Source organism: Theropithecus gelada, chromosome 2, assembly GCF_003255815.1.
Source record: "Theropithecus gelada isolate Dixy chromosome 2, Tgel_1.0, whole genome shotgun sequence".
In the NCBI taxonomy this organism is placed as follows: Eukaryota; Metazoa; Chordata; class Mammalia; order Primates; family Cercopithecidae; genus Theropithecus; species Theropithecus gelada.
Window position 1 is genome coordinate 193,832,540 of NC_037669.1, and position 23,818 is coordinate 193,856,357.

The following is a 23,818-nucleotide window of genomic DNA, read 5'->3' on the forward strand; positions in this document are numbered from 1 at the left end:
CTGGTTTTATCCATGCTATATATACAGGAAACGTTTGCATTTACTTTTATTGTTAAGGTGACCGCAAAATTGTCGCTGCCGAGCTTTGCTTTAAATTCAGGCATGGAAAGGGGAGCTGGAACAGCTGGCTTTAATTTTTAAGTGTGACATGCATCAGAAATATTTTAAAACATGGGATCCCCAAGCAAAAAATAGTAAATGTGTCATTGGTGTTGCAGTTGGAAGCCACATGACATTGTGACATGACTGAATTAAGCAGAGGGTGCTGTGGTTTCGAGATGGCTCGTTTCTATGCTAAAGGAATTTTTGCACTTTATGAATTGGAGAGGAGAAAGGCGACCGAGATTTCCAGGTGGACAGAATGCATCTGGTGTTGTCCTTAGATGTAAATATCCGAGATAGTTTCAAGCTGTTGTGAGGATGATATAACCTAAATGCTTCCACATAAACGCAGTTACTTCAGGGAAGGCGAATGAGGTAAGAAGGGGGGGATATAAGGAAAAAAGTTGTCATGCAGGAATTCATCAGATATTAAGTTGTTTTTCCGTAGGGATGATTAAAAAGTAAACGAACCCTTCTATCCATTCCCAATGCAAATGAATTAGAGGAAAATGCAGCTGCCTCAACAGAGGTACTTACCCCTCCCCAGGGAAGCTGACGTCTTATTAGGGTAGTAAACGCCGTGCCAAACGTTTGGAGGGTGCCGATTGAGAGATGGTACATATACGCGAAACGTTAGCGTTTACTTTGGATGTTAAGGTGACGCAGGAACCGTCACTGCAGCGTTTGCTTTGCGTTCAGAGGCGGCAGCTCAGCGCAGCTGTAGGTGGAGGAGCGTGCAGGGAGAGGGGAGCTGGGATGCGGCTGCGGTCTGCGCTCGCAGGGCTCTGTCCTGCCTCCGAGGCTGCACTGCAGTGGGCGTGCAAGGCTCGCGTGTACCGAAGTACAGGGGACCTGTCTGCAGCAGGAGGGACTCGAAGGACACGGAGGATGAGGAGATCACCGAAGGCACACGATTCACAGGCGCTCGCGGTCTGGCTCCCCCAGTTTGGGCGGAAAGTCGAGCTGCTCACAACGGCGGTCCTCGCGAGCGCCCAGCGCGGCGGCTGCAATGCCTCGTTCGGTCCTGCGAGGGCCGCTAGGAGCGAGTCACGGCGCGGGGCCGCTCTGGTCGCCCGCGAGCGTCAGTGGCCCCGCCCCGCCCGCAGCCGCGGGTGGAGGCGGAGGACGGCGCCGGCGCGTGCGCGCTCCCTCGGTGCGGCGGGCTGCGTGCGCGAGTGGGAGGCGGCAGGCCTGCGACTCCGGCCTTCGCGGCGCCCGCTCCCAGCGCGACGTCTCCAGCCATGAACCGCTTTGGTACCCGGCTGGTGGGAGCCACGGCGACCTCTTCGCCGCCGCCGAAGGCCCGCAGCAATGAAAACCTCGACAAAATAGACATGTCTTTGGGTGAGGGGCCTAGTTGGACCGAGTTGGAGTGCGGGGGAGGGCGCGGGCGGAACCAGGCGGCGCGGTTTGTGGGGGCGGGGGCGGTCGGCCGCAGTTGCCGCGGAGTTTTCTCGCGGGTGGGCGGACCCGAGCGGAGGCCCCGAGGACAGCCGGGAGCGCAGGCTGGACGCCAGGTGCCCGGCGGGACCGCGAGGGACCCGGGCGTCCCCTCGGCCGCGGCGGTCGGAGGAGGGGCTGTGGGGGCGGGGACCGGGGCGCTGCGGGCCCGGAGGTTCGGAGGGTCGCGGGGGGCGTCTCTTCTCCCCCGAGGGGCTACGGCTCGCCGCCCGCCGGCTCTTTGTGAGGACGGCTCCGCGGGTTTCCCCGGAGCGCGTTCGCGGTGGGCGTTATCCGGGAGCCAGCGGAACGGTCCGACCGACCGTGCCCGCTGAAGAAAGACCTGTGAGAGCCCGGCCGGGCTGCGATCGGTTGAACCGGGGCCGGAGCTTTCCCTGGTCGCCGGGCGTTCCGGGCCGGCGCGGGCCCTGGCTGCCGGGCGCGACTCTCGGGCCACCTCCGGCCGCGGCCCCGGAGCGTGAGTCGGAAAGGAAAGGAAGCGGCGCTCGGCCGCCTGCGGGGTGTTGTGTGTTGAGCGCTGCTGGGAAAGCATGGTCTCCCTCTCCAGGCCTCAGAGTTAGCTCGTGGGGAGAATGCAGCGATCTTGGAAGGAGACATCGCTGTGGCTCGCTGGGAAGCCAGGTCAGGCGTGGGGCTCTTGAGCGTGCCTAAGGGCCGGCGTGGTTTCTTGTCGATTATGTAAAAAGCAGGGGGTTGTTGATTGCTTTGAAATTCAGCCCTGACGCTACCCAGGCAGCAGCCGCTGTGGTCAGCTTGGCTGGGCTGAAGTACGAACATGTGTGTCGCGGTTCGGTGGCGTTGGGTGTAAGTCAGCTCTGCCAGCTCTTCGGCCGGCAGCTTTTCGGATGTTTAAAAGTACCTGACTGGTGGATTCCGAGGCGTGCCGTTTCCCAGGACGGTCTTTGGGGTAATAACCGTCTGGGAAACCTTCTTTCGGTTGTCATTTCTCCCCATTTGTCTTGTGTGTCTTTTGTTGTGGTTTGTCTGGTGGAACATTTTTGGTTCCAGGTGAGAAGAGAACTGTTGGTTTCTAGGATTGCCACAGTCAATATGTGAATTTAAGGAAATGATCAGAAATAATAGGTTTGGCCTCAAGTCTTGCCTTGCTGCTGGTTAGTAGTGAGCTTGTAAGAAATGAGAAAGCCGGGGCTGGGCGCGGTGACTCAAGCCTGCAATCCCAGCCCTTTGAAGGCGGAGGCGGGCAGATGGCTTGAGTCCAGGAGTTTGAGACCAGCCCAGGCAACAAGGTGAAATCCCGTGTCTACTAAAAATACTAAAATTAGCCAGGCGTGGTGACCGCGTGCCCGTAATCCCAGCTAAGGCATGAGAATAGCTGGAACCCGCGGGCGTAGGTTGCAATGAGCCGAGGTCGCGTCACTACGCTCCAGCCTGGGCTGTAGACAGAGACCCTGTCCGCCACCCCCCCCCCCAAAAAAAAATGAGAAACCTTTTGAGGTAAGGCCAAGAAATAATGTAATAATGAATATTTATATATATATAGATTGCCTACTACCTACCAGGTACTGCACTAAGCATTTTATGCATTAACTCAGTTTATCCTCATAGTAACTCTGTGGGGATTGTACTTCTAGCAGAAGATCGAGAGCATGGAACCCGGAACCGCACTGTCTCAGTTCAGGTCCTGGACTAAGCATTACATTAAATTAATTAGTTATTTGAGATGGAGTCTCGCTCTGTTGCCCAGGTTGGATTGCAGTGACGTGATCTCGGCTCACTGCAACCTCCGCCTCTCGGGTTCCAGCGGTTCTTCTGCTTCAGCTTCCTGAGTAGCTGGGATTACAGGCGCCCGCCACCACTGATGGCCGGCTAATTTTCCTATTTTTAGTAGAGACAGGGTTTCACCATGTTGGCCAGGCTGGTCTCGAACTCCTGACCTCAGGTGATCTGCCCACCTCGGCTTCCCCTACAGGCGTGAGCCACCGCACCCGGCCAGCATTTTGTATATTAACTCAGTTTATCCTCATGAGAAGTCTGGGAGGGTTGTACCCCTAGTGATGGACAGCGTGAAATCCAGATCCACACTGTCTCAGTTCAGGTCCTGTCTCTGCCACTTTGTAGCCATGTAACCGTGGGCAGATGATTTCCCAGTGCCTCTTCTGTAGAAAGGTGATAGTAATTAGTATTTATCACATAGGGTTGCTGAAAACATTAAATGAGTCAGAAGGCATATGTGAACTGCTTAGAACAGGACCTGGTATACAGCACTGTATTTTTCTACGTACTCTCTATATATGTGTGTGTCTGTGTATATGCCTTTATTTTTCTACATACATTTTATATATATGTGTGTCTGTATGGCTTTATTTTTATACATACGCTATATATATGGGTATGTCTATATAGGCCTTTGTTGTTTTTCCACATACACTATGTATGTGTGTCTGTATATATGGCTTTGTTATTTTTATACATACACTGTATATATGTGTGTATGTCTGTATATATGGCTTTATTTTTATACATACATTTATATATGTGTATGTCTATATAGGCCTTTATTTTTATGCTACACTATATGTGCGTGTATGTCTGTATATATGGCTTTATTTTTATACATACACTGTGTGTGTGTATGTCTGTATATATGCCTTTGTTATTTTTATACATACACTTTATGTGTGTATGTCTGTATATATGGCTTTGTTATTTTTTTACATACGCTATATATGTGTGTGTGTCTGTATATATGCCTTTGTTATTTTTATACGTACACTTTATGTGTGTATGTCTGTATATATGGCTTTGTTATTTTTTTACATACGCTATATATGTGTGTGTGTCTGTATATATGCCTTTGTTATTTTTATACGTACACTTTATGTGTGTCTGTATATATGTCTTTGTTATTTTTATACTACGCTATGTATATGTGTGTATGTCTGTATATGGCTTTATTTTTATACTACACTATGTATATGTGTGTATGTATATGGCTTTATTTTTATACTACACTATATGTGTGCATGTCTGTGTATATGGCTTTATTTTTATACACACACTATATATGAGTGTATGTTTATATATGGCTTTGTTATTTTTATACACACACTATATATATGTATGTATGTATATATGCCTTTGTTATTTGTTGTTATTTCCATTTTATAGAAGTCTGAGGCATAGAGAAAGTAAGTAACTTGCTTGAAGTCATACGAGTTAGTTAAGTGATAGTACCAGGATTTCAGTCTGGTTCTAGAGCCTCAAACTGTTTTACACCTAGATTTCTTAAGTTTCTACATTTCCTGTTTGCTTTTTGTATGTGTTTTGTTTGATGATTAGTACGTTCAAGTGAAGAAAATCAAGGGGTCGTTCTCTTGGAGGTAGCAATGAAGTGCTGTGGAGAGCTGAAGCAGCTTGATCTCTTTCTTTCCCCCAGGAACGTACAGCAGTCTCTCTATTGCATTTTGGTGAGAATTTTACAGAAACGGGATGAAGAGATGATCGTCTATCTTAGACAGTTATTATGCTTTGTGAATGTTTAATCTTACCAGGTTTGCAGAGGTTTTAGAACCTGATTTTTTTGTTTTAAATCATGGCTTTGCTAGGTGTATATGAATTTCATATAGAGTACCGAGTTTACCAGCAGCTGCCCTCATGGTTCAATTTCTTAATTTGAAAATGGGTGTTATGATGATACTTGTTTCATAGGATTGTTGTGAATTAAATGAATACGTGTCAGAACTGTTGGTACTAACGTCACTAATGCCTGTACTGTAGTGCTTACTACCACCACTGCTGCTGCTGTTACTATTACCATGTATACTCCCCTAGTGCTGGGGGAGAAACTTAAAATACCTCATTGTAAGGAATTTTTAAAAAAATTCTGATACCTCTGTGTCTATTCATTGGGCAGGAGAAAGCCATTTTCTTTTTTTAGATTGAGAGAAGCCCCTCAGCCATGGTAGCTCATTTGACTTATTTGAAGATATAGGTAGTAAAATGTTGAAATGTGAAATGTAATTTTGTATTTAATATGCTCTGCTACTTCTCATTTTTAGTTATATTTAGACTTTATACGCTGTATTTTATTTTATTTATTTTTTCATACGGAGTCTTGCTCTGTCGCCCAGGCTGGTGTGCAGTGGCACGATCTTGGCTCACTGCAAGCTCCGCCTCCCGGGTTCACACCATTCTCCTGCCTCAGCCTCCCGAGTAGCTGGGACTACAAGCGCCCGCCACCACGCCTGGCTAATTTTTTGTATTTTTTTAGCAGACACGGGGTTTCACTGTGTTAGCCAGGATGGTCTCGATCTCCTGACCTCGTGATCCGCCCACAGCCTCCCAAAGTGCTGGGATTACAGGCGTGAGCCACCACACCCGGCCCATATGCTGTATTTTAAGATTAACTTTGTTAGTCAACATTGTACTTCGCCTCTTTTTTTTTTAATGCTCCCCAGACCAAATTCATTTTTTTGATTTACTCTCAAGGCTTGAGATTTTAGACTTTTGATGAAGAGTAAGTAGCACTTTGTTAAAGGAAAGCAGTGTCTCATAAAGAGTGTCTTCCTAAGTATTCGCTTGATGCTTGTTGAGATGCATGTTTATATATCTGATGTTCATGAGACGTTTTAATTTTTTACAAAAGTTTTTGAGTGCCCTTAACTTTGATGAACTGTGAACTCTTTCGCAGTTGGACATTAATTTTAAGAAGACAACTAAATACTTTGGGGGAGATTTGAGAGATTTTGTGTGAATATTTGAGTGTAATTAAGAGTCTTAAAGATTAGAGATGGGTTAGGTAGAACAGTAATATATTACAAAGGACCTTCAAGTTATATTTCCTTCTCTGACTTCTGGAAAGACTAATTATAGTGACAAAAAAATTTGAGTTTAATTAGTTTTGTAGAGTTTTATTAAGAAGTTGTTGACTGTGTGCAATTTCTTTGTTTTATTTGCTTTCTCAATTATCAAATAATACTGAAATTAGGACTGTGGAGAAAATGTGTGTGTGTGTGTGTGTGTGTGTGTATATATATATATTTTTTTTTTTTTGAGAGACAATCTTGCTCTGTTGCCTAGGCTGGACTGCGGTGGCATGACCGTGGCTCACTGCAGCCTCGAGCGCTTGAGCTCAAGGAATTCTCCCGCCTCAGCCTCCCGAGTAGCTGGGGCACGCACCACTGAGTACCGAGTACCACAGGCACGCACCACCATGCCTGGCTAATTTTTAAAAATTATCTGTGGAGATGAGGTTTTGCTGTGTTGCCCAGGTTGGTCTTGAACTCTTGGGCTGAAGTAGTCTCCCATGTCACCTCCCAAAGTGCTGGGATTGCAGGCATGTGCCACTGTGCCCAGCTGGATATTTCTTAAAGGAGTATGTTTGGCTTCTGGTAATCTCTTTTAACAGATATAAATGGGAATCTGGAGTACATTTAATTTTCTGGTCTTCACCTTGTTCTGTTGTGGTATTTTTGTTTGTGAATTACCTTGGGGCAGTTTGGTAGTATGTTTGGAAGTAATGAGGCTCAGATCTGTGTAGAAAGAAAAATAAGGTAACCTTGAAGTACTTTGCTAGAGGTGAGCCATTAGTATTTTTTTGTACTATACCTTTATTATGGCACTTGTTTAATTTTGTATTTGCATGTCTGTTTCCATCAGTACTTTTAAACTTACTTAGAAAAAGGACCGTATTTTACTTTTCTTTCAGTTACAGCACAACCTGACACATATATTCACTGCATGTAGTATATGCTCAATAAATATTGGCTGAATTTCAGCATTTAGTATTTTAGTTGAATGGTTTAATTTTTGATTACCTACATATTGGAAGGTGGTCATCTTTTTTTCCTTTTTTTTTTTTTTTTTTGATGGAGTCTCCCTCCGTCACCCAGGCTGGAGTGCAGTGGTGCGATCTTGGCTCACTGCAACCTCCGCCTCCCGAGTTCAACCAATTCTCCTGCCTCAGCCTCCCGAGTAGCTGGGATTATAGGGGCATACCACCATACCTGGCTATTTTTTTTTTTGTTTTTTTTGTATTTTTAGTAGAGACAGGGTTTCACCATGTTGGTCAGGCCAGTCCCGAACTCCTGACCTCAGATGATCCTCCCACCTCAGCCTCCCAAAGTGCTGGGATTATAGGCGTGAGCCACTGTCCCCGGCCAGAAGGGGGTCATCTTTAAAAAATGGAGGCTTCTGTCATTATGGAAAGTAAGTAAGGAATAACTTTTGTAAACAGGCTTCTGCTTAGATTCATCAGGTAAAGAAATACTATGGCTAATAGCACTCTTCATTAATTGGTAGATCTGCTTTGGGCTATTGAAAAATGACTGATTCTTGTTATCCTCTTATGGAAGTGCTTTCAAAATAGAAGAGAAGTTAGGAACATAGGAAATCTATCAGCTGGAAAATGAAACTGAGTAATTGAGTTAAGTTAAAATGAAAATAATTGGCATTTCCTCTATCATAGATGATATCATCAAGTTGAATCGAAAGGAAGGGAAGAAGCAGAATTTTCCAAGACTAAATAGAAGACTCCTCCAGCAAAGTGGTGCCCGGCAATTCAGGATGAGAGTACGATGGGGAATCCAACAGAATTCTGGTAAGTTTTGAAAGGAAGCTTTAATGAAAAGCTGTTATTTGTGTGTTCATAGTGTACTGTCTTTAGCGTATGCTTAATGTGGAGGAAATGCATCAGTACTCTTTGTGTTTTCTGTTTCCTCTATGACTAGGTGTTTGTTTAGATCTAAAACCTGGTAAAAATTTCAGTAGCCTTCAATAGGCATAACACTGTTTCTTAAACATTTAAGTCATTTAAAAGTAACTTCAGTTTATACATAGTCTAAATTATATTCAGAGTTTAGAATTGCAAAGGATCTTATAAATCATGAGCTCCTATCTCCATCCAAGTGAGATGTTCCTTTAATAGTCTGCCTAGTGGATGACTAACTCCAGCTTAAATACATTCAGCGAAAGAGTATACTACCTCACAAGCATGAGCCACTGTGCTTGGCCTCTTAATTTGAATTAAAGCATGCCTGGCACTTCAGTAAAGTTATAGAAAGCAAATTCTCTTTCGTATATGAGAACTCTTTAATTATGTGGAGACTACTATTACATTCTGCGTAGAAAATGACCTTCAGACTCCTTGTCTTATCATCCAAGAACTTTAGGATTTGTTGAATCTTCCAAAGGTGACACTCAGAATTGAATGCTTTAGATATAATGTGGATCTCTATACATTTAGTTATTTTTGACAATCTGGAAGCTTATTTATTTATATTTATGTTATTTATAACCATTATATATTGCCATTATATATATATAACCATTTTTGTATTTATATTATTTATAACCATCTCGATTGTAGGCCGTAATTGAACACTAATATATATGGCTTGTTAACTTCTTTATCAGCAATATCAGAATTTTAGAATAAATCTTTGTTCAAATAAAAGAACTAAACCTTTTTCAGATATGTGAAAATATGTTTGACAAACTAACTTCCAAATTGATTTTTATTCTATATGTTGAAAAACATAAAAATAATCTCCAGTAGGTTGAACATAATTCTGTGTTTACAGCTAATATCCCATTGTATCCTCAAAATATGTATAACTGAAGCCTAGCACAGTGGTTCATGCCTGTAATCCCAGAACTTTGGGAAGATCAGTTGAATCCAGGAATCTGAGACCAGCTTGGGCAACACAGGGAGACCCTGTCTCTACAAAAAATTTTAAAAATTAGCCAGGTGTGGTAACCTGGGACCTCCTTCTGGTCCCAGCCACTTGGGAGGCTGAGGTGGGAAGATGGCTTGAGCCTAGGAGATCAAGGCCACAGTGAGCCATGATGGTACCACAGCACTCCAGCATGAGACTCTGTCTCAAGAAAAGTACATATAACTGAGATTGGGCCCTAAAAAGAAACTATTCATCTGTAATAATTTTTTGAATAGTTGAACCTAAAGGAGTGAATTTCATGACAGGTATTTAACTGTAGCAAATGAAGTTTAGTTCCAGTGATTTATATTTACATTTTTTCTTTGAGATGGAGTTTCGCTCTTGTTGCCCAGGCTGGAGTGCAATGGCGCGATCTTGGCTCACTGCAGCCTCCACCTCCCAGATTCAAGCGATTTTCCTGCCTCAGTCTCCCAACTAGCTGAGATTACAGGCATGCGCCACCACGCCCAGCTAATTTTGTATTTTTAGGAGAGATGGTGTTTCTCCATATTGTTCAGGCTGGTCTGGAACTCCCAACCTCAGGTGATCCACCTGCCTTGGCCTCCTGCCTTGGCCGCCCAGAGGGCTGGGATTACAGGAGTAAGCCACTGTGCCCAGCCTAAATATTTCTTATAAACGTTATTGAACATACTATGTATTTTTTGTATTATTTGTTTGTTTTTGTATTCTTTGTTTTTAAAATAACTGTTGAGAGTTCATAGAAGCCAGAAATATATTCATTAATTAATGTTTATCAAATATTTAACATTAATATATTTCAGTGTTAAATACTTGATAGATACTCTAACCTGATTGGGTCCTAGGGTTATATAAAGATATGGTCTTCTACTTCAAGGAATTAATTTCCAGTGTTAGAGATAAGATGGAAAAGGTAGTACGGGAGAAATGTCATAAGAGAAATTCAAATAGTATTATAGGACTTTAGAGATTTTGTACTAAGAAGATCAGGAGTGATTTCATGAATAAGGTGAAATGTGAGCTGGTCCATGAAGGATCAGAAAAGCTTTTCTTTTATGGATGTTGTGATCTGAGCCTTGAAATAAATGATATCTAGGGGCAGCTTAGGATTTCATAAGATTGAGCTTGTCCTTGTATGTTTATTGCTTACATGTGACAGGGGCTAAAATAGAACAGCAGCCACTGTTACTGAATGTACAGAGATAGAAGATTGTCTTAAATTCTGATTGGCTAGGAAAAAGTTCAGATTTCCACTTTGTAATGTCAATGAAGATGTTAGCTTGAGGTAAGAGAAATAATTAGGACAGAGATCTCTTTGCAGATCCGCAGTATGATTTCTGATGGTGGAACAAGTCAGTGAATGAAATCTTTCTAACTTCATGTGTGAATAATAATTTAGGCACTCAGTAAATACTTGGAGAAACTACCCAGGTGTTCTTCAGTGGTAGAATGTATAGAGTGTTCTTCAGTGGAGGAATGTATAGAGTGTTCTTCAGTGGTAGAATGTATAGAGTGTTCTTCAGTGGAGGAATGTATAGAGTGTTCTTCAGTGGTAGAATGTATAGAGTTGTTCTTCAGTGGTAGAATGTATAGAGTGTTCTTCAGTGGTAGAGTGTATAGAGTGTTCTTCAGTGGAGGAATGTATAGAGTGTTCTTCAGTGGTAGAGTGTATAGAGTGTTCTTCAGTGGTAGAGTGTATAGAGTGTTCTTCAGTGGTAGAGGGTATAGAGTGTTCTTCAGTGGTAGAGTGTATAGAGTGTTCTTCAGTGGTAGAATGTATAGAGTGTTCTTCAGTGGTAGAGTGTATAGAGTGTTCTTCAGTGGTAGAATGTATAGAGTTGTTCTCAAAATGTCATCAGGGACCCTTGGGGATCCCTAAGACATGGGGGATCCACAAGATCAAAACTAATTTAATATTAATACTAAGGCATTAATTGTATTTTCACTCTTGCTCTCTCAGGAATGTACAGTAGGCTTTTCTGGAGTCTACACGATATCTGATAATTAAAGTAGATAGAATGCAAAAGCAGGATCTTAGTTCAGTGGGCTGTAACAAAGTACCGTAGACTAGGTAGCTTATAAGCAACAGAAGTTTATATTGCACAGTTTTGGAGATTAGCAGTTCAAGGTCAGGATGTCAGCAAGGTCAGATTCTGGTGAGGGTTCTTTTCCAGGTTGCGGACTTTGGACTTCTTGTGGTATCCTTGTGTGGCAGAAAGAAGGCTGGAGAGCTCTCCAGGGTCACTTTTGTAAGGACACTAATCCCGTTCACGATGGCTCCATCCTCATGATTTACCTCCCAAAGCCCTCACCTGTTAATACCATCATATTAAGTGTTAGTACTTCAACATGTGAATTTTGGAGAACTACAAACATTTAGTCCTTAACAAGCAGTTGTGAGAATCTAGTGAGAATCTTCTATTAAGGCAAACACCAAGGAGATCCAAAAACAACAACACTCTTCTTACTAAATATTTTTGTTTGTTTCAGAAAATAAAAATAACTAGGCCAGGCGCAGTGGCTCAGCCTGTAATCCCAGCACTTTGGGAGGCCGAGACGGGCAGATCACAAGGTCAGGAGTTCAAGAGCAGCCTGGCCAATATGGTGAAACCCCGTCTCTACTAAAAATATAAAAATTAGCTGGACATGGTGGTGGGCACCTGTCGTCCCAGCTACTCGGGAGGCTGAGGCAGGAGAATAACTTGAACCTGGGAGGCGGAGGTTGTAGTGAGCCGAGATCACACCACTGCACTCCAGCCTGGTTGAGTGACAGAGCGAGACTCTGTCTCAAAAATAAAAAAGGCCAGGCGCGGTGGCTCATGCCTGTAATCCCAGCACTTTGGGAGGCCGAGGCAGGTGGATCATGAGATCAGGAGATCGAGACCGTCCTGGCTAACACGGTGAAACCCTGTCTCTACTAAAAATACAAAAAACTAGCCGGGTGTGGTGGTGGGCGCCTGTAGTCCCAGCTACTCGGGAGGCTGAGGCAGGAGAAAGGCGTGAACCCGGGAGATGGAGCTTGCAGTGAGCTGAGATCCGGCCACTGCACTCCATCCTGAGAGACAGAACAAGACTCTGTCTCCAAACACACACACACACACACACACACACACACACACAGAAAAACAACTAATGGATACCAGGCTTAATACCTCAGTGATGGAATAATCTGTACAGCAAACCCCTGTGATACATGTTTACGTATGTAACAAACCTGCACATCCTGCACATGTACCCCAACCTTAAAATAAAAGTTAAAATTTGTTATTTTTCATTTAAAAAGAGATGTGTACCCTATGTGTAATGAGTTTATTATTATTAAGTGAAATGGTTTTTAACTATCTTATTAATAGTTTTTATTATGGCCAGGTGTGGTGGCTCACCCCTGTAATCCCAGCACTTTGGGAGCCCAAGGTGGGCATTAATCAAATGGATTAAAACAAGATCTTAAGTATGAAATAAGGTTGGGTACCGCAGCTCACGCCTGTAATTCCAACACTTAGTGAGGATGAGGCTGGTGGATCACCTGAAGTCAGGAGTTTGAGACCAGCCTGACCAACATGGTGAAACCTCGTCTCTACTAAAAATACAACAGTTAGCCGGGTGTGGTGGCACATACCTGTAATCCCAGCTCCTCAGGAGGCTGAGGCAGGAGAATTGCTTGAACTGGGGAGGCAGAGGTTGCAGTGAGCTGAGATCATGCCATTGCACTCTAGCCTGGGTGACAGAGTGAGACTGTTGTCTTAAAAAAAAAAAAAAAAAAAGGTTTTATTTTAATTGCAGTAAATAAAACCCACAGAAACAAAAACTTTGGAGTCCTCAATTTTTAAGCATATGAAGAGGTTTGTGCTTGTAATCCCAGCACTTTGGGAGGCCAAAGCAGGAGGATTGCTTAAGCCAAGGACTTCAGGACCAACGTGGGCAACATAGGGAGACCCCGTCTCTACAAAAAAAAAAGAAAGAGTGTAAAGAGGTACCGAGACTGAAAAGTTTGAGAATGCTGTTCTTATTAGAAGTAGAAGAGATGGGAATATTTGTATGTTGCTTTGGAAAGGAGCCAATAATATGATTACATATACCCTAGGATGTGACAGTTCCCAGAAAATCCCTCAAATCTTTATTTAGATGGTAAGGCTCCTGAAATTATTGAGGCATATGATGTATGTGGAAAGAAACTCATGAATAGATTAGTCTTGGGATTTAAAAGAAAGATGAAAATGTCTTTCTCTAGTTTTAGTTGTTATCAACCGTAGTTGCACCTGTGGAGCTTTATGAAATAGATGCTCTGGCTGTACTTTATTTCTACTGAACCGGAACCTGTAGAGGTAGGGAACTTTTTTTAAGCTTCATGGATGATTCTGATACCTAACTAGTATTAAACTACTGCTGTGGTGGAGCTGAAAATGCAGAAAGGTCTTCATAAAGGGTGGTAGTTGTAGTACATTGAGAATGTGGGTACTCTGGAATGCTGCAGAGAGACTAAATGAATGAAAACTAAGAAAAGACTGTTGCATTGGATGATGTCTTTAGTACCCCTTCATAGTGCTTTTTAGAATATAAGACAGTCACAGAGCATAAGAGGGGAGGGGAGATAATTGGGGCAGTATGTATAGATCTTTCTTGCTTTATGTAATGTGACAATGAAAGGGTGAAAAATACAATCATTGCTAAAACATACAGCTAATGAAGTTTGTTCAAAGGTAGAAAGGTGGGAGAACGAATCACATAGGCCTGATTAGAAAGTAGAGGAGGAGGTCAGGCGCCATGGCTCATGCCAGTAATCCCAGAACTTTGGGAAACCGAGGTGGGTGGATCACGAGGTCAGGAGTTCAAGACCAGCCTGGCCAACACAGTGAAATCCTATCTCTACTAAAAATACAAAAATTAGCCGGGTGTGGTGGTGGCACCTGTAGTCCCAGCTACTTGGGATGCTGAGGCAGGAGAATCTCTTGAACCTGGGAGGCGGAGCTTGCAGTGAGCTGAGATCGGCCACTGTACTCCAGCCTGGATGACAAAGCGAGACTCTATCTCAAAAAAAACAAACCAAAAAAGGCAACACCATGGATAAGAGAAAAAAAAGACAGTAGAAAGATTGATAAGTATGGGAACAATGTACTGTACTATCAATAGAAATAGCACCAAGGGATAGAGATGTATTCCATACTTGTTTATTTTATTTTTATTTATTTTTTGTTTTTTGAGATGGAGTCTGGCTCCATCGCCCAGGCTGGAGTGTGGTAGTGCGATCTCGGCTCACTGCAACCTCTGCCTCCCAGGTTCAAGCGATTCTCATGCCTCAGCCTCCTGAGTAGCTGGGATTACAGGCGCCCACCACCACGCCTGGCAGCTAATTTTTGTATTTCTAGTAGAGACGAGGTTTCACCATGTTGGCCAGGCTGGTCTCGAACTCCTGACCTCAAATGATCCACCAGCCTCATCCTCACTAAGTGTTGGAATTACAGGCGTGAGCTGCGGTACCCAACCTTATTTCATACTTAAGATCTTGTTTTAATCCATTTGATTGCTATTTATGAGAGACTCTTGTCAGTCTTTCTCATCTAGTCCTAAAATTTCGGTATAATAATGGGTTCCTCCTCCTTTTAATCTTTTTTTTTGCCCTACAAACTCACTCGTTCTTTTGGAATATTTTCCAGTTTCTTCCTTTCTCAAGAAAGATCTTTAGCATCAGTCTTATCAGATTATCATAGGAATTATAGTGCTCAGCTCAGATTTTCTTACAAATTACAGCGCTGAGCTCAGATTTTCATACAAATTACAGCGCTCAGCTCAGCTTACCGTACGAATTACAGCGCTCAGCTCAGATTATCATACGAATTATAGTGCTCAGCTCAGATTTTCATACGAATTACAGCGCTCAGCTCAGCTTACCGTACGAATTAGGGTACTCAGCACAGTGCCTAGGACAGTGAAGGGTAGCTGTCATGTTATTTAACACAAATAGCAAGTCATTCTATATTGGAATTAGTTTTAATGTACAGTTTTTCCCAATATGCTTTAATCTTCATCTGGTTGCAATTTCAGAAGGAAACCACACGTAGGGCAGCAATAAATTGATTTAAAAACTAAAAACTTTAAGCCAGCTGTGGTGGCTCACGCCTGTAACTCCAGCACTTTGGGAAGTCAAGGCAGGCAGATCATCTGAGGTCAGGAGTTTGAGACCAGCCTGACCAACATGGTGAAACCCCGTCTCTACTAAAAATACAAAAATATAACTGGGTGTGGTGGTGTGTGCCTGTAATCCCAGCTACTAGGGAGGCTGAGGCAGGAGAATTGTTTGAACCTGGGAGGTGGAGGTTGCAGTGAGCTGAGATCACGCCATTGCACTCCAGCCTGGGGGACAGAGTGAAACTCCGTCTCAAAGAAAAAAAAGAGTTTGCTTTACTGTTTAACTAACATTTCACCTTCTAGAAACTCACATCTTCAGAAAATAATCGTGGATGTGTTTAAAAATATATCTATGGTTCCATTGTGATATTATTTATAATTAGAACTAACTGAAATGATTACTCTAAAGTTGGTTGGATCAAGTATGGCATATTAAAAAGTAATTCAATAAAAGTATATCAAAAACATGGGATAATATTTTCACAATATAGGGGTGTGTGTGTGTTTGAGACAGGGTGTGTGTGTGTGTGAGAGAGACAGGATCTCGCTCTGTCACCCTAGGCTGGAGTACAGTGTGATCTCAGCTCACTGTAACCTCTGCTTCCCAAACTCAAGTGATCCTCCTGCCTCAGCCTCCCTATTACCTGGGACTACAGGTGCATGCCACCACGCCCAGCTAATTTTGTGTATTTTTAGTAGAAATGGGTTTCACAGTGTTAGCCAGGATGGTCTTGATCTCCCGACTTCGTGATTCACCCTCCTCGGCCTCCCAGAGTGCTGGGATTACAGGCGTGAGTCACCACACCCGGCCCCTATTTTTTTTTTAACTAGAAAAAAGTATTTACTTATTTATATATTTATTTATTTTTTTAATCTATTTATTTTTTGGAGACAGGGTCTCACTCTGTTGTAGCCTAGAGCTCCTGGACTCAAGCAATCCTCTCACCCCAGCCTCCTGAGTAGCTGGGACTATAGGCGTGTGCTACCATGCCCAACTAATTTTTAGAGGTGAGGCCTCACTATGTTGCCCAGGCTGGTCTTAAACTCCTGAGCTCAAGGGATCCTTTTGCCTCGGCCTCCCAAGTGCTGGGATTACAGGCATGAGCCACTGTGCCCAGCCTAGAAAAAGTATTCAAATAGGTAAGATATATAATGGAAAACCAAAGTTGGTAATGTCACATGCCACAGATTAAAATGTGTCTATTGGCACTGGCGACTTAGCAAAAGTGATTTGAATGGAGTAGGGCTGAAAGTGAAGCCAGATGGCAATGTGCTGTCATAAGTAAATTGGAAATGAGATAGTGATTCCACTCTACATCAGCGTTGTTCAATAAAGATTGAGCACATATGAATATATTTTATTTCGCCGAGTATCTCTAAAATATTTCACTGATGATTTTATATAAATCATATAGTGAAATATTTTACCTTGAAATACCTCGATTCAGACTAGTACTTAACTTCAAGTACTCAGTAGTAACCACAGATGGTTAGTATCGACCCTAGTGCACAGGTAAAGACTCTGGACTGTCCTGTTTGTTGAGAAACTAATGACGAAAGAGTATGGCCACATGTGCGAATCCTCTAGTTATTTACAGTCCGGTATAGTCACAGAACACTTCCCAATGCAACAGATTGCTTTTTAAAATGACATATCTTACGTAATTTAAAAAACATAAATCATAACATAATAAATGTTCATAACTTCCCCCTTCCTTGGAAAATAGAATATCCTGTGACCCTCCCAGCTGAATTGTTAAATTGACATTTTCTTCTCTTTTTGCTTCCTCTAGGTTTTGGTAAGACTAGTCTGAATCGTAGAGGAAGAGCCATGCCTGGAAAGAGACGTCCTAATGGAGTTATCACTGGCCTTGCAGCTAGGAAAACAACTGGAATTCGAAAAGGAATTAGTCCTATGAATCGTCCACCTCTAAGTGACAAGGTAGGATGATGGCTTAATCCTGGATTAGATGTCCTTTTCCTTTATTTGTACTAACATTTCTGTGAATAAGCTTAACAGAAAATTTTATTTGTTTTTATATAGTACTTTGGGACTGATATATCAAATTTAATATCTGAATAAAAATCACTGCCATTCATAAAGAATACCTAAATTTCCACATTCTCAAATATAAGTAAGTTTTTTGTTTGTTTGTTTTTTGTTTTTTATATGTAGATAGAGCCTTGCTCTGTTACCCAACTGGAGTGCAGTGACGTGATCTTGGCTCAGCCTTCTGAGTAGCTGGGATTACAAGTGTGTGCCACCACGCCTGGCTAATTTTTGTATTTTTAGTAGAGATGGGGTTTCACCTTGTTGGCCAGGCTAGTCTTGGAACTCCTGACCTCAAGTGATCTGCCCGCCTCTGCCTCCCAAAATGCTGGTATTACAGGCGTGAGCCACCATGCGTGGCCGAAAATTGAGGTTTTTTTTGCAGGGGGGGGATAGAGTCTCACTCTGTCGCCCAGGCTGGAGTGCAGTGGTGCAATCTCGGCTCACTGCAACCTCCGCCTCCTGGGTTCAGGAAATTCTCCTGCCTCAGCCTCCTGAGTAGCTGGGACTACATGTGTGTGCCACCATGACTGGCTAATTTTTGTATTTTTAGTAGAGACGGGGTTTCACCATGTTGGCCAGGCTGGTCTCAAACTCCTGACCTCGTGATCCACCTGCCTCAGCCTCCCAAAGTGCGGGGATTAAAGGCGTGAGCTGCCGTGCCTGACCAAATTAAGACTTTTTAATGTGAGTCAGTCAGTGGATATTTATGAAGTACTTCTCATATACTTAACAGAGAAATCCAGATAAAGTATAAGATAAGGTTCATATTTGTCAAGAACTTTCGAGAAGTCTTTATGGACAATATGGATATCTGAATTAGGCTTTAATGGTGGATTTAATTTACATATGTGGAGGAAGAAAAAGAGGGTGTTTCATGTGCTTTTGTTTTTTATGGTACTTTTTGCCTCTGACCATGTCTATTCCAGCTCCTTTGCTGTCATGACTTCCCCGCTTTTTCTTGTTTTCGGCATTTGTTTTGGAACTTGGCTTTTTAAAATCTATTAGTATCAAAAATCATGTTTATATAAATTATTCCCTAATTTATATCTCTGGCCCTCTGATTCTTCTCTTGAGTTGCGGAGCCACAATTCCCCATCACCTGTGGGTCCCCTGAGTACCTCACATATTTTAAATATAATGTGGGGTTTTCATCTTTCCAATCGCTTAGGCTGTAAATTTTCAAGCTGTTTCTCCATCTCCCTTATCTACACATTCAAGCTGTTGTCAATCCCTGTTCATTCTGCATCAGAAATGTTTATTGTAGTAGGGTATATAGAAAAATGCAATTTGATTAACATAGTTTCTTGCCTTCTGATAGAATATAGAACAATATTTTCCAGTGTTAAAAAGGAAGGCAAACCTTCTGAGACAAAATGAAGGGCAGAGGAAACCAGTGGCAGTTCTCAAGAGACCTAACCAGCTAAACAGAAAGTAAGTACTCAAATATGATGATGTGTTATTTTGCATTAAAAAACACTTCTTGCATTAAGTGGTGTGAAGAATAGATTTGCAGTGATTTTTTTAGTTACCTGGTCATTTTCAAGACAGATGTTTGGGATGTCTATCTGAACATCCACATGGATGTATCCAGTAATAGCTCGTTTATTAGATGAATTCTTACTGATGAATTTAACCAATATAAGCTTTTTAAAAAGCATCACTCTGCTTCTTTACCTCTTTGACACATGGAATAAAATTGCAAAAGCTGATCACTTTAGTAGAACTCTCTCTCTTTTTTTTTTTTTCGTGTTTTTTGAGACAGGGTCTTCTCGCTCTATTGCTGAGGCTGGAGTGCAGTGGCGCCATCACTGCTCACTGCTCACTGGAGCCTCAACCACCACCCGGGCTCAAGTGATCCTCCCACATCAGCCTCCTGAGTAGATGGGACCACAGATACATGCCACCATGCCCTGCTAGTTTTTTTTTCTTGGTAGAGACAGGATCTCACCCTGTTTCCTAGGCTGGTCTCAATTCCTGGCCTCAAGTGATCCTGCCACCTCAGCCTCCTAAAGTGCTGGGATTACAGGCATGTGCCACTGTGCCCAGCCCTGGTAGAACTCTTAACATCTCAGTGGGAATTATTCAAAATTGGGAATTCTGAAAGCTCAATTTGTTACTCAGTCTGGATGGCCCTTACTGGAACACTGAATCACAATGTATGTTATTTGTGGAAAAATCAAACTAGAAAGGAAGAATTCTTGATGAACACTTGTTAAACTGAAATTATTTTTATACTAAGTTGAATAAGAAAAACCAAAAATTATGGCCTGTGAGCTGGGCACAGTGGCATGTGCTTGTGGTCCCAGCTACTTAAGAGGCTGAGGCAGAAGGATCACATGAGCCCAGGATTCAGGGCTAACCTGGGCAACATAGTGAGACCCCCATCTCTGAAAAAAAAGAAAAATTATGATCTATTGTTACGGCATTCTGTTCTCTGTAAGGACAAAGTAGATGAAGTTAATGAGGTGTGAAGTTTCCTTATTCAGTTTCAAGTACTATTTATTTATCTTTCGTGGAAGATTATTCAGCAAACAAAACCTGGAATGGAGTTTTTTAAAAATGCAATGGCTGGGCACAGTGGCTCATGCTTGTATTCGCAGCACTTTGGGAGGCCATGGCGTGTAGATCACCTGAGGCCAGGAGTTCGAGACCAGCCTGGCCAACATGGTGAAACCCCATCTCTACTAAAAATATAAAAATTAGCTGGACATGGTGGTGCATGCCTGTAGTTCCAGCTATTTGGGAGGCTGAGGCAGGAGAATTGCTTAAACCTGAGAGGCGGAGATTGCGGTGAGTCAAGATCGTGCCACTGCACTCCAGCCTGGGTAACAGTGAGACTGTCTCAAACAAAATAAAAAATAAAAAACAAAACAAAAAATGTAATGGCTGGAATTGCAGTTTTAACCATCATCTTTTGGGAATCACTTGATAATGAGGTACCTTCTCAAATAAGAACCCATCATTTACATGAGACTTACATGTTAATTGGGTTAGCTAGGGAAATTTTGAACTTGAATCTCTGAAAGATTGGAGGTAAGACTAAGGAATCTGTTGAACACTTGTTTGTATAGTGTTTCATATTTATCAATAGATCAGTTGAAGACATGGAATATTAGAGGATTGAATAGTGCATAAATATGAAATTTTAATTTTTCATACTTCACCAACTTCCTATAGAAAACAAGAAATTAGGTGCAGCAAACCACCATGGCGCATATATACCTACGTAAGAAACCTGCATGTTCAGCACATGTGTCTCGGAACTTAAAGTAAAATTAAAAAAAGAAAAAAGAATTGGTGAAAGTCAAACATAATTAACAGCATTGTTCTGTGCATGAAAGAACAAGAAACAGAAGAGTATAAGTTTTTCTGTGGTTTATTTATTTTTTGAGATGAAGTCTGTCGCTGGGCTGGAGTGCAGTGGTGTGATCTCGGCCCACTGCAGCCTCTGCTTCCCTGATTCAAGCAATTCTCATGCTTCAGCCTCCTGAGTAGCTGGGACTACAAGCGCGTGCCACCAAGGCTGGCTAGTTTTTGTGTTTTTAGTAGAGACAGGATTTCACCATGTTGCCCAGGCTGGTCTCAAACTCCTGACCTCAAGTGATCCACTCACCTCAGCCTCCCAAAATGCTGGGATCACAGGTGTGAGCCATAATGCCTGGCCTTTATGGTTTATGTTAATACATAACAGTTTCTGAGTGAGGAAGGAAGAGAAAGCTGGAGGAGGAGATGTTATTTTTCAAACCTTTGTCTTTATTTTTGGTCTTCAGTTTATTTTAGGTCTTCAGTTTGGCCTATGTGTAGTTTTTCTTTGTACTAATCCTGTAAATTGTGAAGTTACGTTTTCACCAAATATAGGAAATAGCACTAAAAATGTGATTATTATTGTCTTCAGAAGATATATGAAATGTTAGAGGATTGAATATTTGGACGATAAAGTGGTTCGAAATTAACAGGTGGTTATGTGCTGTGCTTCGGAGGGAGGTATTTGTTAATCAAATCTCAATAGCTTCATGTTAATAAGGAAATAATTCAGAGTTGTTTGTTACTTGCACCTCATGTTTTCAGCCTATGAATTTAACTATTTTTGCTTATTTTTCCTCAAGACGTTTGAAAGCAGTTAAATGGCTTAGCATGGCATATGTGTTTTTGTTGCAGAAATAACATTCCAGCTAATTTTACCAGGAGTGGAAATAAATTAAATCATCAGAAAGATACTCGTCAGGCAACTTTTCTTTTCAGAAGAGGCCTGAAGGTATTTAAAAACTGTGGCAGTGTTGTTTTGTTTTGTTTTGTTTTGTTTTTTTTAACCCAAAGAGGATCCTGAGCAGCCATCTTCAGTAAGCCTCAGTCACAGGCAGCATTGGGTTCAGGATATGAGGAACATGGCAGTAGATTAGTTCTTTCTGTTGTACGTTTTTTATTTCCTGTCCTTACCCTCAATAGCAATGTCTTATAATAATTTAACATGTTATTTGGGAATAAACCTGTATTTGCCACTTGTTCTGATACAGGAATTCCGACAGGGAAGTGTTGCCAGAATAGCACAGGCCTCTCTGCATTCATGCACACGCCCCACTGGGTTATAAGGTTCTAGAGCAGGATCGCTCTTTGGATTCAATCCTCTGCTTTCTGTGGGACCTACTGCTTTTTTTTTTCTCTTCAGGTTCAGGCCCAGTTGAATACAGAACAACTGCTAGACGATGTAGTAGCAAAGAGAACTCGTCAGTAAGTTTCCATTTGTTTTTCAAGATGTTATTTCAAAACTCCCAGAATACTGACTACCCAAATTATCATGTGCCTCAGTCCAGAAGAAATTAATTGAAACCCAAAATAAAATAGAGCCTGAAAGCCGGGCATAGTGGCGCTACACACCTGTAGTCCCAGCTAGTTGGGGAGACTGAAGCAAGAGAATTGCTCGAGCCCAAGAGTTCAAGGCTGTGAAGTGCCATGATCTCACCTGTGCATCGCCACTGCACACCGGCCTGAGCAGCATAGCTCGGGCTATGGAGACTGTCTCCAAAAAAAATTTTAAAAATTGAACCTAAAATAGGCCGGGCGCGGTGGCTCAAGCCTGTAATCCCAGCACTTTGGGAGGCCGAGACGGGCGGATCACGAGGTCAGGAGATCGAGACCATCCTGGCTAACAGGGTGAAACCCCGTCTCTATTAAGAAATACAAAAAACTAGCCGGGCGAGGTGGCGGGCGCCTGTAGTCCCAGCTACTCGGGAGGCTGAGGCCGGAGAATGGCGTGAACCCGGGAGGCGGAGCTTGCAGTGAGCTGAGATCCGGCCACTGCACTCCAGCCTGGGCGACAGAGCGAGACTCCGTCTCAAAAAAAAAAAAAAAAAAAAAAAAAAAATTGAACCTAAAATAAATAAATCCTGTTTTGTCCTTTGTTAATTTTCGCCAAAAATCCTTTTGAGTTTTCACATGTCGATATTGTAACAGTTTTAGTGCCAAGTAGATTACTTGTTTTTTATTATTTTTATTTTTTATTGGCTATTCCATTTTAATGAAACAGCTTTTTTTTTCTTTCTTTCTTTTTTGGCTATAACTGCTTTCATACAAATGAACCTATTTAGGGAACGAATAGAATAAAATTCAGTACAACTTTTAGAAAATTTGTACAACTTTAAAAACAATAGTTTTCCTTTTCACAGTCTTTTTTTCTTAACCCTATAAAAGAAATTTTGAAAATCTATTTTATCCTGTTATAATCACACCTCCTGAGTGTGAGTTGTAACATACTAATTCCATCAGTGTGATTAGGTTTTGAGATTAACTGTTTAAAATTACGGCTACTTTTTGGAAAACAAAATATATACAGTTGGCCTTCTGTGTCTCAGGGGAATTGGTTCCAGGACCATTGAAGAGATTAAAATCCTCAGATCCTCAAGTCCCTTACAATGGGCCCTCCATATCCATGGATTGTTTTCAGTCTGTGGTTGAAATTGATTGAATACATGGATGTAGAACCTGTGGATACAGAGAGCTGGCTGTAAAACATGGTCATGGTCCAGATATGATGCAAACTATGGGGCATGATTTTTAGCAATTGGAGTGTTAGGAAACTGTGAAACAGATACTGGTAGTATTCTTTAGCACAGGGGTCATGACATTAGAAACCATGGGGAAGGAAAGAATAATCGTAGCCTTTTTGCTTCTGCAGTGAACAATATTTACATAATTGGCCGGGCGCGGTGGCTCAAGCCTGTAATCCCAGCACTTTGGGAGGCCGAGACGGGCGGATCACGAGGTCAGGAGATCGAGACCATCCTGGCTAACACGGTGAAACCCCGTCTCTACTAAAAAATACAAAAAACTAGCCGGGCGAGGTGGCGGGCGTCTGTAGTCCCAGCTACTCGGGAGCCTGAGGCAGGAGAATGGCGTGAACCCGGGAGGCGGAGCTTGCTGTGAG

At 42.4% G+C, this 23,818-nt stretch overlaps 1 protein-coding gene across 4 annotated transcripts in view; it reads left to right on the top strand.

Moving 5' to 3' along the window:
• The first annotated feature begins 924 nt into the window (after positions 1 to 924).
• The window catches only part of FYTTD1 (forty-two-three domain containing 1), a 31,649-nt gene continuing 8,755 nt past the window's right edge, over positions 925 to 23,818 (top strand). The window contains exons 1-7 of one of the 4 annotated variants that reach the window (XM_025374940.1): positions 925 to 1,023; positions 7,567 to 7,731; positions 7,991 to 8,122; positions 17,138 to 17,286; positions 18,716 to 18,828; positions 21,556 to 21,652; positions 22,064 to 22,125. In XM_025374940.1, the coding sequence (XP_025230725.1) occupies positions 7,707 to 7,731; positions 7,991 to 8,122; positions 17,138 to 17,286; positions 18,716 to 18,828; positions 21,556 to 21,652; positions 22,064 to 22,125 (578 nt within the window). In that variant the 5' untranslated portion in view covers positions 925 to 1,023; positions 7,567 to 7,706. Of the gene's footprint in view, positions 1,024 to 1,121; positions 1,447 to 1,484; positions 2,185 to 7,566; positions 7,732 to 7,990; positions 8,123 to 17,137; positions 17,287 to 18,715; positions 18,829 to 21,555; positions 21,653 to 22,063; positions 22,126 to 23,818 lie in introns of those variants that run through there. The other 3 variants (XM_025374938.1, XM_025374941.1, XM_025374939.1) reach the window with 3 other exon arrangements.